The 19,389-nt window shown below is 47.9% G+C and overlaps 1 protein-coding gene across 3 annotated transcripts in view; it reads right to left on the bottom strand.

The window, feature by feature from the left end:
• LOC143422388 (protein groucho) overlaps positions 1 to 13,911 on the bottom strand; it is a 50,233-nt gene extending 36,322 nt beyond the window's left edge. The window contains exons 1-2 of one of the 3 annotated variants that reach the window (XM_076892976.1): positions 13,801 to 13,911; positions 12,418 to 12,625 (exon numbers count right to left, since the gene is read on the bottom strand). In XM_076892976.1, coding sequence (XP_076749091.1) covers positions 12,418 to 12,483 — 66 coding nt within the window. In that variant the 5' untranslated portion in view covers positions 12,484 to 12,625; positions 13,801 to 13,911. Of the gene's footprint in view, positions 1 to 12,417; positions 12,831 to 13,800 lie in introns of those variants that run through there. The other 2 variants (XM_076892977.1, XM_076892975.1) reach the window with 2 other exon arrangements.
• Between the last annotated feature and the right edge of the window lie 5,478 nt (positions 13,912 to 19,389).

Raw genomic sequence — 19,389 nt, 5'->3', positions numbered from 1 at the left:
GTCAGGGTAGTATCCGATCGATTCATAATGAAACACGGGCTTCCCATTTCGAAACCGATGTAGTACCGATCGGGTACGGCGCGACGTAACACGCGTCGAGAAGGGGTTGCGGGGTTCGTGGCTCGGTGGGACAGGGACAGCCGCAATTACAAACGGGACCAGGCGGTATATCACAGCGTTCATCGAAACGGCTGAGCGCCACTGCCGGTAAGTAAACAGCACTGTATTGTATTTGTGTGCTTAGCCCGGCAAATATTAGCCACCATATCGCTTATGGTGCTTGTTGAGCGAGGGTGATGGTCGATAGTTTCCGTGGTAGGGAGGCCGTTGAAGAGGCTTCGCCCGTGAGGCGGGTGTAGGAGGCGCGCGCGGTCGTGCACGGTACGCGGCTCTCTCACACGCTTAGCCGCGTACGTAAGCGCGCAATACGCATGTCGTCCCGGCGCGGTGTGTGATTCGTGGCCGAGTGTGTTTGTCCATCCGTCCATATAGGGCCTGTTTGTCCTTGCTCTCCTTGTTTGAAGAACGTCGGGATCCCGGTCTGTGCAAACTCCTCATTATTGCGAACAATGTACACACGGTGCGCGCAGCGCGTGCGCGCCTAAGTACGTGCGTGCCTGCGTGCGTTTCCGCGCGCGAGCGCGCGCGTACACGACCATGGTGTATTCGCAGTCCCCTCTCTCCATCTCTCTCCTCGTGCAACGATTACACGCTCTACGCGTGTATATCGATTTATACCTGTGTGTATATGTATGTACGCGCACGTGTGTACGTGTATCATCGAGGCGCGATTGGATTTTTTTCGCGACCCGGCGAAAACGCTCCTCTCCCTCTCTCTCTCTCGCCAGCCAACTCATTGCCGCGTGCACGCTGATTGCACACAACAGAGGCTCGAGTGTTCTCGTCGGCTTCGATTGCGCTCGTTTAGCCGGCGAGAGCATAAAACCACGCGAATCAACGCGCGCCAGAGTACGGGATTGCATTAAGAAAAAGGGCTCGATGACGCGTGAAACGCGATCACTGATTCGCTTCGATTTTCCTCTGCGCGCGTGTGCTCCGTTCGCGTTCTACCTACAGATCCGTTCAAAACTATCGGACCCCGTTCGCCGTTGGTAATTTCGAATATTTCCCTCGGCGCACCACCCACGGTAAACGAGCAATTTCTAGAAAAAAATAACGCTAATGGTAATGGAGGAGCGATGCGGCGTGCTCGCGATTTAAGCACTTCTCAAGTTTAAAAGTTCGAACACGTCCAACCGGGTGAGACCCGTTGGGAAACCGTCGCGTCGCGCCGATTCCCCCCGGCACCCGTTAAATGCCAGGCACGATTTTAATTTGTAATCAGGACTCGGCGCAGAAAATAAGTAATCGAGGCGCGTCGAGAAGAGGCCAGAAAGGCTGACGCCTTTGAAACGGACTCCGGCTACTTTCCTTGGCTGGGCTACGAGGCGTCTGGCCACGAGCAGGCACGACGCCGCCGCCCGGTGTGTACCGTGGGGCATTTTAATGGTGACGAGGGTCCAAGTATCTACCATTTCCCGAATTTCGGCCATTAACGCGGAAATTGACGGCAGTTTTAGGGCGGGCCGTCCCAAATTGCCCGGAGCCCTTCAATTTCGTCGACGATTCCGTCCCCTTCGCAATAATCCACACCGGCCGCCGTACGAAACGCGCCGGAGGAAGGGGCCGCCATTCACGGCGCAACCCTGTTGTTCTCACCTACTCCCAGACCTGCTTTAAACTTCCAGTTTCTTCCCTAATTATACCAGGAACTTCCCTGGCCGCGATTCCTCTATATACGCGCCAACCAGACGGAAATCGAACGAATTCGATAAACAATATTTTTGTTTTGCAGCGTCAAAACTGTAACATTAATCCTACCACAAAAGTGCGATACTTGTCATTTTGCAACGCTTTGCTATGAAATAATGGAATAATAGAACCGCGATAAGCGATCGCAACAATAGCGATGGTTATCTAACAAGCATTAGCGAACAAACTCGTGGAAACAGAAGTTTAACTCGTGAAATTGTTTCTTTCAATTAATCGCGACCAACTGCGCCTCGCCGAGGAAATTTTAAGGGAAACACGACGGGCTGATCGTATCATCGGTTTTAAACACGTACCGCTATATAAATTCCAATTAAACCAGCACGTTTGCAGATTGAAATAATAAAAGAATCGCTTGATCGCAAACGGTTCGATTATTGAAATGAAACCGAACGCGCTGCGCGTCGAGATAAAATGAAGCAACAAAATCAATAGCACATTAAATGGACAGGTGCTAAATCGGAAGTACACGATGACGTACCTACTCTACTATCTGAAAAATTACCAATTATTAGAAAGGGTGTAGTATCTACGAAGTAGATAAATCACTCGATCGCTGCAAAACTGATACACTTCAAGTTTAAGTTTAACGTTTTGTCGTGATATTTTTACAAAATTATATCTAATCATAATTATCGAGCTGACATCGTTGCGACACGTTGAACGCGATGAAACAGACGAAACGTGGAGTTCGCGTTTCTTTAGCGCTAAAAGGAGAGGATCCTCGAAGAGACCAAGTTCGATACGCGGACTTGAGATCGAACTACAATAGACAAGACACACGAAACTGCCAACGACTGTCCAATTTCGTAGCGTTCGTTACGAACGAGCAACGTGAGAACTAATTCCAGCGAGGATCGTTCATCGGCCGCTCCGCAGCCAAGCCTGTCGACAAATATTTGACAAAGTGGCTGGCAAACAATACGAGGTTTCGTTCCTCTTTTCTGCGCCCCTCTGACCCTGTGCCACGGACGAAAGGAAGAAGTGTCGAGCGCATAATATCGGCAATTTCTAGGTAAACGGGGCCCGAGTCTATGGAGCGTGGAAGAGGACCCACGGTCTATGAACAATGAGGCGATCTTAAGGACTCCGACAGGAGAGGGGCTTTGTTCGACATGTTCCACCAAGGACTCCGCCGACAATGCCTCCTCTTGATTCCAACGTTTCGCTGCCCCTTACAAATTAGTCGGTATTATCGCTACGACAATGCGGTTACTTCTCCGTTTTCCTCCGGTCGCCTCGCCCGAACCGGACGTGCCCTGAAGAGTGACAAAACATCGCTCGCGAAAGTGATACGACGGGGACGGCGAAAAAGTGCGGACGTAGAAAACACGAAGAACGAACAGCTTTCAAAGTGTTTTATTTTTTGTTTTTTTTTTTTCGTAAAACAGAAAAGGTACACCGAGTTATCGGCGTCAAAGCGTTCGTGTATTAAGGATCCCGTAGAAATTGAAATTTGTACTGCGATACGCGAGACGTGAGAAATCTATCGAGACAAATTCCAACGTTTGTTTGACTGTTTCTCGTATCGATATCGGTAGTACGGTTTGAAGAGACATCGCTGACGATAGCGATAGCGGTGCTTAGACAGTAAACCAAACGGTGAAATTTGTCTCCACGGGATTTCCCACGTCCCGTCTATATTACAATACAAATCTCGCGCCCCGAAAAGAATTAACGCCAACGCGTCGCAGGCATCGGTATTAAATCACTCGAGCTTTACTTCCATCGGCTGTCGCGAATAATCAATGATCCGGGTTGCAACTCCGGGAACGAGTTAAAAATAATTTATCGCACACATGGGCAGAAACGCGTCTGCGTTGCATCATTTTTCGAGTTCCGATCGAAGCTTGGCTGCGTCTTTTACGAAGAACCGACCGGGTCGAGGGGGTCGTCGAGGGGCATCAATTTAATCGTTGGCTTAATCGCGCCGTTATAAAAGTCCGCGCTGGTAACCTTAACGAAAGTGTACGACAATAAACTAATGACTGACCCAAGATTGCGCGATGCGGCGTATATAATTGACTCCGCCGCGTTATTTTCCGATTCGCTTCTGCGAAACAGGAGGCGACGATCGCGTTCGACGAGAGTCTCAACGATAATTAAATTCCTTGATACGTCTAGAGAAAATGTGTACCTCTGCTCTTTGGTTGCGACGAAACGATCGACATCGCGTTTAAATGTTTCCCCGGGCGAATTTCAAAGGTAACCATAAAATTGCCCCGTCCGAAGCGCGATGCTTCGTTAAATCGAACGCGTTCTCGTTGTGCGATAATGAGGGGGAAAGTGGCGCCTTTTTGGACAGGCACCGCGGCGCATACGAGCGGCGGCTGCTGCTGGTTCGTTAATGCCGCGCAGGGTTGTTCGTGTATTTTGCAACAATTACAGTCAAGGGATTTGCACGCCAGCCGATTTCTCGGTGGACCTATACGCGCGAGCCCTGCGCCGCAACCACCGATTAACAATGAATTTTTGAGTCGCCGCACCGCTACATGCGAATAAATTTAATTAAACTCGTTATCAAATTTAATTAGGGAGCAAAAAATGAGGGATAAATTGAAGCGGACGATCGTTCGAACGATGACTCGTTTTCGGAGTGATTCATCTAAATCGGTGGAGAATTGGATCGCCTTCTTAATGAAACAACGAGGCACGATCGTATATACATTTATTATCTATAATGATGAGAAAACTAAATTCTCGCTCGTACTTATCGTTTATCTTACTCCAATAATTTCATATCTACGCAAAAGTAAATAGCCACACTCACTCAATTTTCACGAGAAATTACACTTAAATCATTCGATCGACCGAATTGTCTTCGAATAACGAAACACTGCTCGTCCAATAGAGCTGTGCAAATCTCTGACACGTTACGCGACATTGCACAACACCCATCTCTTTCGCGCTCCCCATCTTTCCACGAAATAAGACATAAAAAGCCACGAAATATTACATACCGTGCCATATAAAGATTGAAAGAAACGAGCTGAGGCGTATCCAAGAAGCAATACGATGATTCCCGTGTCGCATTCGATACGATAGAAACGTGTGCATTCGGTTCGACGATCGCGGACCAATTTCGAGGCGAGTCGCGAAAAGGAGCCACTAAGCGGATGCGACGACCGCTCACACGCCGCGTTATTTGCGGAGGAACGAATTCGTGTCGAGATATCGCATGATAAGCGGACGATTGCTCTCGTCCGACTTATCGTCTCGTTCGATGTCACTGTTCGACGTTCCAGATTGAGATGCTCCTTTAGAATCGATAAAAAAAAGAAAAAGAAACCGATCAAAATCGCAACTTATCCTCTGCCGATTGAACATCGACCAAACACCGAGCTTAGGAATAGTCGGACCGTTTAAATATCGAATTTGATTCTTTCATAATTGACGGTTTAAATTTAGACCACTTCCGTTTACTTGATGCTGATAACTGGATAATTGTGCCCACAGAGTAATTAAGGAACTTCATGCCGTGCGATAACGTCATTTGAATAGCTGATCGTGCAACTGTTTGAAGTAACGTAACCTATATCTTTTATTTACTTTGATCGTTCAATTTAACATCGCTGTTCCGCGCATTAAAATTGTTTTACTCGTCGAAACGTGCATCGTGTTTGCCTTGTTCTCCGTTATTACGATACTATTTGCACACCTCTTTAACGTTCCCATATCTATTTATACCGCGTGCATTTTGCGCATTCGCGCGGAAAAGTTTGTCTACCAAACTATTTAAATACTCGCGAAACTTCCTTTATTATCCACAATTCACTACCGTCCGTTTGCTCGTTCTATAGTGAACGACAAATAAACGCAAATACCTGGATGATTCAAAAATCGCCTTTTGCCATTTAAAAAAAATACACATTCCACCACTTTCGACCGCTGTTACATTGATTTTCGCGATAGTTCGCGAACTCGAATCCCATCTTCTTCCCCGAGGATCGTACAACGTTCGAAGCCATTCGTCGAGATTCAGCTCGACTCGGTTTTCCAAGATTCAACGACGAAAAAGGGAGACGGTCGGGCGCAACGTTCGTTTCCTCGATTGTTCGACCGCAAACCGTTCCGCCGTCGTCATCGCCGTCGCCGTCGCCGCGGCTCGAAATCCTCGAGTGCCCCGACGGTTCAAGTGCATAGTCGTCCCGGAAACACCGGGGTCGATCCTAACGATCGATCCCGTCTAGAAGTTTAAAGTATCGTCTGGAGGACGGAAGGCCGTAGAGCAAAAGGTGGCGGAGGCAGAGGGGGACCACGGCTGTTAAAACTTTCCGCCTGGAGTTTCGTAATGATCGGCGAGCCAGTTTGCCCGGAAATAATATTTATACAGCTTGTACGTAAACAACCCTGGCGGCCCTCCAGAGTGCCAATAACACCGCCTGTGTCAACTCGGTCAAGTACCGGGCCTGCTCAAATGAGTCACGATGCGAGAAGCGCAAGAAACTTCTATACAGGGTGTCCCCGCAGTCCTCGCCTACCTCACGGGGGTGGTTAAATTTCTTTTCACGAACACCGACAACGGAACGAGTAAAAATTGCGAGATCGCGTACGAAGGTAACGTTCTGAGGTACAACGATTTTTAAAGATCGGTCGAAGTAGAAATTGTTTCGATCTTGTGAAATTCATAGGTATTTATGTTATCTGCGTGTAGTAAGTGAAACGATACAAGCGGTTGCATTGGCCGTGTTTGCAGATATGCACAAACACGAGCAGCCTGTACAGAGATCTATCAGATTCAGACTTGCAGTCACTGATACCAAGAGAAATTTTTATCGTAGAGGATGTACAGCTAGACAAAGGTCCCACTGTAAGGCCCGTGCGGAAAAAATGACGGCACATAAAGATATTTTCCCACCTGGATATATGTGTATTTACCGCATAATCCAACCATCCAAGGGAAATATGAGTAAACAATAGATACGATTGAGGTTGTATTAAGTTGAGTTGCATATTAGCTGCGCGTGTAAGCAGTTACACGAGACCAGTAACCAGTTGCGATAAACGTAACAACAATTTTATTCTCTAATTTTAACATACAAGCAACGATTTCTCTCTGGGACACCGTGTATAAAAGTTTGAGCTTCGTGAAAGAGTCGAAGCGGTGTCCCAACGTTCGCAGCATTATAGAAGATTCCCCGTCTATCTTCCTCGTTGCTTTCATGACTACGATAAACTTGCAACGACGCCGTTGACTAACGATGCGAGATTCCGTTCGGCCGTTTGCGTTCCATGCAAATTAGTAATTCCCGAAAGGCTTTTAGCGCCTTCGCGCGGCGAGCTTGTTTGGCGTCGTTTAAACGACGGGACGCGAAAGATTCGAGTGGTCTCCGGAGGGCGGAAGTTGGGCCAAACTACCGTTCCGACTTTCCGTTCCACGTTTTCGGGCACGACTACGTTTCGCGGTCGGAGGTTTTCGGAGAAGAAGTAACAAGGATAATCAGACGCAAACACCGATAGGAAACGGGAAGCGTCGTGTGAATAGAGCGTTGATCTCTCTTCATTTTTTCACTTACTCTACTACGATTCTCAACCCCCTCGATCGCAGGAGGTACTAATGGCAAAATTTACACGATTTAAATCGAGGTGTTAAGAAAGTATTCGTCCGTCTGTATACATTAGGATACGTACTTCTAAAAAGATATTAGACCGGTGCGAAATGATTCTCAATTATTTATCTTCACCCAAATACACCTATATCCTAATTTCGTTATCGCTCTATTCCTAACCAAACCATTTACTGTAACGATATTAAACGCTAGTCCAATGCTGGCTACTGTGCCTCAAACGACTAGACACACACGTAAAACACACGAGCGAACGTTACGAAAGAAATTACAGATCAAACATGCATACGTCCAGCTATTAATAGAAGCGAAAAATCCCTCCCCATCGGCGCAATTACAGCGACGATAAATTATCGCGAGAGGATCCGCGGAAAAAGTCCGCGAGGAAAGCGACGTCCGCTGGTAAAGAACGGCCGCGCCAACACGGACTCCGATATCACGCCGGTATTCCCTCGATCCACGGGGGAGGAACGGAGGTGTGGAGCTATTTGCACGTCGCGAGATTTATAATGCGCGCCAATTACACGTAACACGCTTCGCTCATTCCGCGGTGTAATTCATCCCGTGTAATTACCAATGCATATTGCGGTCTCTGCGGAAGCTCGCAGGCGCGCGGACCGCGAATTTCGTGCAATCGTACTTCGAACCCCTTCATTCGCCCACCCCCGTCCCTCAGCCGCCCAAACGTCACCCTCGTTTCCGTCCCACCGCCGTCATTCCGCTCGTCTCGATTTCAATTTCACCCTGATCCCACTGAATATATATTCCCGCCTGCGCCGTGCCCGTTCACCCCTTTCGTCCTCGCCGCCCTTCCATCCGCCTGTGGCTCCTCTTTTCTTCGTTTCCGCACGCCAGACGACAATTATACGACGCGACCAACTGTACTCGGCGTACACCAGCGATATAATAATTAGAAGTAAGACCGGGTGGCTCTCCGCGTTCCATTATCGGTCCGGATTTAACTCGATTCGCGGTGGTTTAAATGTACCGCTCTGGCCCCTCGGTTCGAACGATTCTTTCTTCCTATTCTCTCGCGGGAGCAGTGATGTGTTTTACGCGCTAGCGTCGGGGGGTGAGCGTAAGTACGATGCGCGATTTAACGCGTTGCTGGATTCCTCGATCGACAAAAAGGGGATTACGAGGCATTCGAGTGGACGCGATGGAGAAAAATAGAATTTGATTACGATAACTGCGATTATATTCCTACCGTGGCTTTTAATCTTACGTAAAACGTGACGCGTACCGTGAGCATCGAGATATAAGGGGAGATTAGTTGGTGTTTAAGTAGATTCCGATAGTGTTTGAAGAAACACGATGGAATAGAATTTTTTAACGACTTGCGAAACGTTTACCGATATACTTCAGATTTCCACTGAAATATACAATTCGAAAGACAATAAAAAATAATCCTCGAATGAAATAATACTTTCAACGTTCGAACGTTTGTATCGCCTCCGATTTTTCATCTGCGCTATCTCCCAAACATCTCTCGAAAATACGATACACGAGCTATCTCGTGCCTCGAAGCAACTTTCACCAATTCAGACGACTCCACTCCTCAAACAAAGATCCCGATACATTCTCCGAGCGTCGTTTCGCTCGAAGGCGGAACTGGTAACGGCCTTTCTCACCCCGGAACGAATCGAGCCGTCCGCCGAAAAATATTCGAAACGGTGAACCATCGATAAAAGTAGGAGGGACACCGGTAACGAGCCGGACAAACAATCGGGGCGAAACACAATGGGGGAGTAAACACGACCGATGTCAGACCCGATCGCGACCCAGGTAACCAATTTTTTTCTCCCTCTCGTTCTCACCCCCGTCGCCCCCTTTTCAAGACCCGTGCACCTGTATTTACACTGCAGGCACTTGCCGGCAATCGACTGTCCCTATTGTAAATTGCAACCCCCGGCCGCGTCGAGGGAGCAGGCACGAATTTTACGATCCTACGACGTTAATAGGATTACGGGATTAAAGCGTGAAAAGTTAAGACACGCTCGTCCGAGGTGAACGGCAAACGGACAATGGGAGGACGTCTGGAGTGACGGCGGGCGGAGGGGCCGTGTGCGCCATCGGGGTAAATTTTTACGAGCCTCGGATTCCCCCTATTGATTACAGAAACCTGTAAACGGTGCGTATTACGACGCGGCGATAAAACGGGAATAACCAACTCCCAACGACATACCAATAGTGCACGGTTAAACGAAGATTCGTTTACGATCGGATAAGAAGAAACGCGTCTGCGTGCGAACAGGTTCCGTGCTGGCTGTGCACAGGATGATGTAAAGGCGACGTTAATATCGCATTACGAGGCTACTCGTTACGATTAATACGAAATTCGCTCGGGGTTGAAATCTCACCGATCATGACCCTTAAAGGCTGCGAACTTTTTAGTCCGCCTAACAGGAAAGATAGACGAACTACACTGACACGCGCGAAGAGGAAGGCGCAACTTCGACAAGAAATTTCGTAAGGACTTCGCCGTCACGCGTTTGCGTTAACGCGAAACGAATCGACGCAACCGAATGCGCAATGCTTATTATAGAAATTATACAATGAGCATTATTGTTACGGTTCGTTTATTATAGAGTACTGTTACCAGAACACACCGTAAAATTCCCCTACCGTTTCTAATGGGTTTTCACTCGAGCATCGGAACGTAAGATTATACACTTCCACGCCGCCGTTCCACAGAACATACAGGTCCGTGCGACTGTATTTAGTTTCACCGACGAACGCATTACCGATCGTTAATGGGGTGCACGTTGGAAAGAAGCGTGTCCGATGACGCGCATACGTTATAAAACCGGGACAATAAAACGGCAATCGTTCGCAGCGGAACGTCGAATAAAAATGGATCACCTAAACCAGGCTTCTAAAGCGAGCAAATCTGCTCCACTTTCTATATACCGTATTGGAAATGTTCCAGCAGTTTCAAATAATTCCGCGCGACAGAAGCGTCCCTCCTTATCCGGGATTTACTACCATCCCCTCTTCTTTTCTTTTTTTTTTCTTCCCTTCCCTTCTCTGGCCGCCGTTTGCTCGGTTGGTAATCGTCGACCGCGGCGGCACGTACACCAGGCATAATGTAATTGCGGATATTGGCCGACGGTGGTCACGATATACGCATTTATTTTCGTCCTATTCGCGACGAGCTTTTCCGCCTCGACTCCCGGCCTGTTTACGGCCGAATGAAAATTTGCACTCCGGCCAAATATTATTCCGTCGACGAACCCTGCCTCGTTCACGATCTCTTCACCCCTCTGCGCGCTTGTTCGCCGGTTCGTCCATTTTTCGACCGTTTCTGCGCCACCGTCTGCCCGCTCGTCCGCGTACAACCCCGGCGCGTGTACACGCTGCGTAACGCGCAAACACGCAACTGCATCGAATGCAGCAGGCGCTCGCGCGAGCGCGTGGCGAATTCGAGGCGGTTCGATGTAAAGGTCTGGCTCCAAAAAAAAAAGCGAAACAAACCGGACGAAAAAAATTAGGTTCGCGTCAATTTCATGGGACGCGTATTTATACACGAGAGAACGCGCAGGTATTTAGTGCAGAGACGCGTGTGCAAACTCTGTCTCGCGCGCGTCCGTGTTTTTCTGCCGCGTGTGTGCTTTGCGAGAGAAGAGAGCGGATGGTGGTGGCAGAGGGAAGGGTATCGGGCCGGGGTAAAGGGACTGGCGCAGAACGTGGGTAAACTATCGAGAGAAAATAAATACGGGACCGGGATTCATTCGACTAACGATCCGAAAGAGTCCGTCTGGCAGAGCGGGCGTACACGCGCGCGCGCGCGCGAGTCGCCTGCCGTCGCAATCGTTCTGACCGGCTCGGGGGAAAAAAAAGCCGCCCTCGCAGTACTTTTCAGGTCTACCTTTTTTTCATTCGGTTCGAGGGACGAAGATAGGACAGGAGGGAGCGAGGAACAGACCATAGACTACGAATCCATCCGACGGGAGGGTGCCTACGGTCGATATATCGTTATCTCGAATTAGCATGGATAGAGGCACGACCGGTACGGCAACGAACGATACTTATCGAAAGTGCGCTCGCACAATTGAAAAAACGCGAGGATACGCGAAGCGTGTTCAATGTCCGTGGCGAAACGAGACGATGAATGGCCGGAGGAGTGGCGGTGAAGAGCGAGAAAGAGGACAGAGGCAGATAGAAAAAGGAGAGAGAGAGAGAAAAAAAAACAATCCTCCGATGACGGGTTACAGTCAGGTGCAATTTTCGTAACCTTATTCCTTGCGGCATTGAAATTGCTATCCCCTTCTGATGAGGAAGGTTAAATTTAATTTCACTGGTTTCGTATTATGCCTCCAACGACACCGTTCACAGTGTACATACATATGTACGCGGCAGTGTCAGCGAAATACCGGCTACGATGGAGGAACGTTAATGGTATCTGGCCACGGATCTAAATGTTTTCACGGTTGCTTTGTACTGGTAATCAACGACTATGTATTGACAACAAGATATAGCGAGGTCACCGGCACAAGTTAATCGACTTCGTCGCCGCGCGTATAATTTCCGAATAAATAGACAGTTCGAGTCTTTGATAAACAGCCGCGAGGAAAAGGACGCGATTGCGTTTCACGATTCGCGAAAAAGCGAACGCTCGGAAACGTACGTGACCGATAATAAGAAACGCGATTAATGCGGACGATTGGCCACGGCAATAACCAATGTTCAGGCGTGCGTCGTATTTGCGCGTCGAATGTTCGAACTCGGTACACCGTATTAGAAGCACGATGTACGGGAGCGCGCGTTAGATCCGTCGCGTCGGTAGCGTCGGATCGAATCATACGGTTCGACGCGATTAAACACGAAAATCAAAACAATCACCCGGTGTGCTCGCTACGCGAGATGTCTCAATACTTAAAATCCTCCGCCGTTTTATTTTTATCGCGATGGTCGTGCCAGTCATTCCTGTCGAGCGTGTATGTTAGAGAAGAAGACGAAGAAGAAGGGAAGGGGGGAAAAAAAAGGTCGACAAGTAAGAAAAAGAAATAAAACCACTTACCGGGTGCCGTGCCGCAGCTGCCACAGCCACAGCTGCCGCAGCGTTTATACCGGCACTGGGGTACATCTTATCGTCACAGGCCCTCGAAGAGGTTATGTTGCTTCCTCCCGTTACGACGAACTCCTGTCAGGAATAATGGATACGTCTCCGTTATCCTCAGGTATATCCGGCGGTATCCCAGGTCATAGCCAGTACGCACTGTTATCCACTGGTCAAGAACGAGAGATGGAAAAACGAAAAGAGGAGGCAATAACCGAACCGAAATCAAGACACAAGACAAGGGGATAAAGTCGAGGCGAAAGCACACACTGAGCACTGTCACTTTCTTCTCCGAGTCCCCTATTCGCAATAGCCACTCACTTGGTACGCGTTTCACAACGGTTGTACACAAAGAGGAATATACGAGGCGTACGTACACGCACGTAGAGAACAGAAATATACGTAGAACCGCGTTGAATATCACGGGAAAGTAACGCGATGCGAATACGCGATGTACATACGTAAGACGCAACTACGAACGATCCACCCTCGACGACGGACGGGTATCAACTAATCAACCGCAGAGTCGAGGGGAAGCTCTTCCCTCTCCTTGTCCCGCACCGTCGCCCGCTACGGCCCCCCCTCCCTACTGCTTACCACGACACCACGTGGTCTCCCCTTTGCTCGTCTTTTCCGTCTCGCTCGTTCCCCCGCGTTCTACCGATCGTTCTCTCTCTTTTTCGCTCTCGCGCCTCCGACAATCGGCCTCTTAGATCGTGCGTCTCTTTTCCATCCGGTTCTGCTCCGAAGTTGCGCGCGCCCTCGCGCCACCGATGGCTCCTATACGTTTTCAGCGAGACGGGGAATCCGTTCGTCCCGATCCGCTTTGCATTTTTACTTACAGAAAAACGAGATTTTGCGCGCGGTAGATCTTGCGGCGAGTCCTGTAGCTGCATTACGCCGGTACGCGTATTAAATTATTACCCGAGACACGCTACAACATCTCTAACGCGCACCGGAAAACCCGTGTTAACCTTCCTCTTTATTACATGCAAATTTGATCGCTTCATAACGAATGCCGCGCTACCGCGACTACTTCGATGCTTTTATTAAATTAAACTACCCAGGGTGGCTTCCAATGACTCCCGAACGATTATCCGTTTGTCTTGGCGCTCGTAAAAATGCCTAATCTAACGTTAAACCATATTAAACTGCGATCGTCTCTCCTCGTGTCTGCTCGAAAATAGAAAGGAACGAACGAGAGGAAACGGTGAATACATTTCTTTTTCCCTCGCTAAATCCCTCGTTCATCCAACGATCGTTCCGCTACAATCACCAGAACCTTCCACCACGGTCCCAGGCTTTTCGGTTTAGTTTACACTCGTCCCGTTTGTAGCCACGAACCTTTCAGATTGGAGTTTAGCCTGTTCTCGGTTCATCTGTCATCCTCGTCACGCCCGTTTAGTTTCTCTCATTTTCGTTCCCGCCGCTTCACGGTCGACCGTCCGTCTCATCCTCGACCTTACTCCGGCGACCATCATCCCCCAAACCCTTCCCACTGTCTCACTCTCTTTTCGTCCCACTGACTCCGACTACTCTCCTCTGTAGTATCTCTCGACGTGTCTATATACGTCGTCTACACGCATGCACACCCTTCTAACGACAAGCTTCGACGTTCATCCCCTTCGGATGGGGTGGTAACCATCGACGACCTTTCCGCCTCAACTCCCAGCAAACAATTATTATCACTTTGCTCTTCCTGCACTCGGCCCGGTGACGCTTAATCTTATCGTTATTTAGCGGGGGTAAAAAGCACAGGGGCGCGGGGACGAGCGAAGAGGAGACACTTCTTGGTCACAGGAGACGGGAAGAGCGAGAACGGTTTTAACGAGCGATGACACGCGAGCGAGCGAGCGAGTCACGAAAATTTCGCGTACACCAAGCAAATGGGAGAAGAAATTACCGGGACTCGTTAATGACACCGTAGTCCAGGCATCGTGTACCGTGCAACGTGCTTTAGCGGCTGTAATTGTGCCAGCTAATCGTTACGTGGTGAACGCGAGGATCAAAGGGTGCCATCATTTTTTTTTTCTTTTTTTGGTCGCCGTTGTCTCGCGCTGTGTAGAATCTTGCCACACGCTGTTGTTGGTTATCGTTCGACGGTTTTAATCGTGAAATATTAACGTTCATTAATTTAATAGGCGGAGCTTAAAGAAATCTGGTAAAGATGACTCTCGTTTTCCATATTTTACGAGGCCGTTTCGTATTTGATATCGTGATCGCTCTGGTATAATTGCGAAACGGTTATGTTTTATATAACATGGGCCTATACTCGTGGCTTTATCTAGCTATATGCGGATACGTACATGTGAATTGATTCCTAAATATAGAGTAAAAAAAATATTCGAGCAAAAGCTGATTTTATACAGGAAATCAAAAATGTTTTTTTTTTCATTCCGCCGTAAAATTAAATTTTTACAGATTACTCGTTTCACTGGCGAATTAATTCAACTCGGTTTATTAATCTAAAATCAATAAAAGCAGATCACGATAAAACCGACCCCGGCAGTCGGAGATTGATTTCCTACAGGCATTACGGGATAAAATGAGAAGTTACACGTCGGTTTCCATGTTAGAAAATCACTCGCACGTCGATTAAGTAAACATGTAATTACCTGCGTGGGATTCCGCTTTTAATTGGGTAATATTCACGAGCGGTTGGGCGCGATTTGTAAAGGGGCATGTAAAGCACGGAACCATTCGCTGCGGTACAAGATACGTACAGAAATCTGTGCCATATAATTCGAGCTGACGCGAAAGCTGGCAAAGGAACACGTCATCACCTGTCATCGAACTGGAACGCTCGATACGAAATTCCTTGCCCCGTGTTATCTTACCGACGACGCGATTAATCGGATAAGCCCGCGACGAAAGTAACACATTCACGCGAAATATCACGCGCGCGTTACGTTAAAACCGACCGAATAATTATTTCTCGCCATTTTTCCTTCCACGAGTCCCTACGCCTTTTCTTCTCGTTTCTCCGCTCGAACGTAGCGCGAGCCGCGACAGATCACGCGTAAAAACCGGTTGCCTTCTCCCGCAAACAGAGCCGAGTTAACGCCCCGTTTTACGACGTCGGCTGTGACGGATGGGTGACGTCTTCTCAAACATTTCCCATTTCATCGTACTTACTAAACATTTTAACGACCACCTTTTTTCCTCCCTTCACCCTGTGTATCCATTTTCTCCAAGTTACATAGCTGCGTGACGTCTGCTCCTTTATCCCCTTGAGCTTTTCGTCATCCTTTCTTCTATCTTGTCCCTCCGATCGTTCCCCTTTAAGCCCTTTCTTCCCTACTTTAACAGATCTATTTCGTATCCTCCGCTTACACGGATCGTTCGAAAAGAAAAAAAAATTATGATCGTACAATTAACTGGACTTGCTACTTATTGTTGCAGTTTCAGGGCATGCGTTGTTACTCTTGAATGGTGCTATAAATAAACGAAATAGATAAACGAAATTGCTTCGTAATTCAAAAACAAGTGAGGTTACGAGCTCGCGATCACGAAAATAATGGTTGAACCAATAAAAGTCGCCAACTGTTTTCGCGATCAGCATAATATTTTCATTGCCGGTTGAATATTTTAATTAACTCGTACACGCATCAGAGCCTGAACACACGTGGCGATTGAAATCGTATTCATTCGCGACGTACATCGCGATATTAATGTCGTATTAATAGTGTAATAAAACCATTACTATTATTATTATTCCGATTAGAATCGAATCGCAATCAATTCACGTCGTACGCCTTTTTTCGCCGCGATAACAGCCACGACGGATCGATCCGTCCTGCTCGTCGAGCTACAATGTCCCCTATTAAATAGCCGGCCGACCGATTCGCGTTTATCAATAACGGTGACGAGCATTTAGGATCATCGATGTTTATAGTTTGTTTAACGCGATTGTTAGTCAACGCATGGTTTATTAATGCCGACAGAATTCCTCCGTTCACACGGTGTATTTATTTACGTCGGTCCATTGTTCAGTTAGTTCGTCGGCGTAAAATGGGTACGGGTGGTCGGGAGGGGTGTTGGCGGTATCGAAATTGATCGGCATGCGTCGAATCGATTGCACGGTACATACGTGATAACTCTAGCGCCATCGAAAGATTACACGATTACCAGCGTAATGCGTCCCATGCATGCGAATCTCGCCCGATTCGCCGAAAGAAAACCAATATTCCCTCGCTCAAGTACCTACTAGAATCATTGATACTCCACTTGTCTTACCAACTATCGATCGTGCGAAAAAATCCCAGCTTTTCTTCCAACAGTTTAGAAATTATATATACGAGGCTCTGAAGCCTCCGAATTCTCGGGTCAGAAAAATGCATCCGGTGAGTGGTCTATCCTATACCCCGTCGGTGGTACTGTGTACACGTATAACCGTACAATAACGTTCCTTCCAACGTTACCAACTCGAACCAACATCGTTCGAATGTTAAAACGAAACGTGTCGGTTAAACGAAACACGTATGCACGCGATCTCCGCAGTCTCCGATTTTCGTCCTCAGTTAAAGCCACCGAAACAAAACCTTTTACCAAAGCTGAGCAAAGTTTCGCCTCGATCCAGGCGTGTACAGGGTGTCCGCTTTAAACGGATACATTTGAAGTAACAACCTTTGTTACGACGAGATCATCGCGGTTTCGCACTACAATCGCTCCATTTGGTTGAACGGCTCGTTTCGTTCGACAAAAATGAGAATAAAGTGGCCAGTGTGAATATATAACGCCATTCAATCAAAGCGTTCAACCGAATTAAACGTTCGCCTTTAAATTTCGTTAAGTCAGCGGCATTTCTCACTCGAATCATATCGATTCCAGAGCCTTATTTAAATTACAAGCACGGTCAAAGTTCGGATGACCGAATCAGTCCTAAAACCAAATGAATTACTCAACTGTATACACGTAAGATCATTGATTTTGCGTAAAAATATCCCGTTCTGCTTCGAGCGCGGATAAAACCTCGATCGAAACGGACACCCCGTACGTACAGGAAGCGAACGCGAACCGGTTTATTTAGATTCAGAGGCAGAACGTTCGATTTCAGAGAATCGTACGTCGATCGAATGATCGCGACAGGATCGAAGATAAAGCGTATAATCGTCGGAGATACATACCTGACGGAGAGGCGGAACGTGACTCCTCGCGAGGACGAGGTTGGCTACGACGACGCGTGTCTCTTGTACGCGGCGGGAGAGTATCCCGGCGCGGGCTCTGTGTACCGCTTGCTCTCTGCCGTGTACGTGCGGTTGACCGGTTGGAAAACGTGTTTATTGGTTAATTGCATCATTCTTGCCAAGTGCCCGGCTGCCAATTGGCTCGACCATCAATCGCAACGCGGCGGGTAGGTACACGTCCGCTCGATATCCGGGGAAAGCATTTCGCGCTTAGCCACTCCGCAATCCCGTTTATATAGAGATAGCTTGTGCGCAACCTGCCCGATCGATCGGCTATTCTTAAACGATCTCCTTTTTCGACACCGTGCCCGCTCACGGATTTCAGCCACGACGCTATTTTGTCAACCGCCTAATTATCAACGGCGAATAAACCGATCATTGTCGGCTCGGTTTATGAAACGGGCCAATTTCGGTCTCGGCTCCGGGGCGCACGGTTAAACTTTAATGGAAATGATATTTATTCGAGCAATTTGACTAATTGACGACGCCGATCGATCGGTCGTGTAATTCGGACGGTTAAGTTTTGATTAGCGGCCAACCTTGTTCGAAACGAACAACGAGAGACGACGCGAGTATATTTTTCTATTTCATTACCAATACGACTTCTCGAGGGTTAAAGAAGATAAAACGAGGTGATACACGTACACTTGTGCAATCGAAAAATACAGCACACGTCATATCGGCGGTATCGGATTGATTCAATAGCCAAGTAGTCACCTAAAATCATCTGTTATCTGAAAATCCAAGTCGATGACGCATCATTTGTGGTCCTTGCCACACTATCTATATCCACTAGAACCGATGACGCACTGGATGCGCTCTAAAAAGAAATCCGTGTTATCGATGGTACATACTTCATGCCGTTGAGAATGCAATACTCTACGAACCGAAGAAATAATAGGAAAAACTTATCAGAGATTCGTCCGCAAATAGAGCACGAATTATTCACGATAGAAGATGGATCTGGTTTCGTAGAATGGCCTGAGCTCCCCTGCTGGTTAATTTAGCATCGATGCCGTCGTATTATGGCCGTTCGTCTAGTTGGAAAGGTCCGTGTACACGCGAACGGTTCAGATAAAAACTCTAACGAAGATCGGTCGGGATCGGTTTTCGGAATTTATACGTACACAGAGCGTGGGCGTGTTTGGCAAAACGATCAAAAAATGATTTTCCGCGAAAACACCCATAACGCCGCGATCCGGCGTGTTCCCACTGGCCGTCACTATTTCCACGCTTCCTGATAACCGACGCACGAGCCGATGCCGATATCAGCTGGCCGCGAGCGCGGGAATTAATTGCTGAAGCGGCAATAGATCAAGCGGAAAGTTTTATCACCCCGCGCGGCCGCGCAAGTTAGATCGGTCTCGTTACCGTTTAAACGGAAAAGTTGCCGCGGCACCGTTGGGATCTTTGAACCTGGCTTACTCGGCCAGCAGGGATTTGATATATGAAAAGTCATTAGAATCCTATCCGAAGTCGTTCGTACGGAACAAAAGCGGGTAGGTCGATAAAAGCCGGGGCAAAAAATAATTCTGCCGCGCGTCGATAACGCGTATACGTATATAACGTACGAAAGCGGGGAAAAGCGGTGAAAAAAAAAAGGAAAAAAAAGGGGGTGTTCCTTTGGTTCGTAGAAAATGCTTTTTATCGCGAACGCTCCACCTGCGTTCTCATTCCGTCGACGGACGAAACAAAGGGAAACGAGAAGAGAGTGGAAACGAGAAAGAGGGGATACAGAGATAACGAC

The sequence above is a fragment of the Xylocopa sonorina genome, chromosome 3 (assembly GCF_050948175.1).
Source record: "Xylocopa sonorina isolate GNS202 chromosome 3, iyXylSono1_principal, whole genome shotgun sequence".
In the NCBI taxonomy this organism is placed as follows: Eukaryota; Metazoa; Arthropoda; class Insecta; order Hymenoptera; family Apidae; genus Xylocopa; species Xylocopa sonorina.
This window is presented reverse-complemented; position numbering and strand designations above follow the sequence as displayed.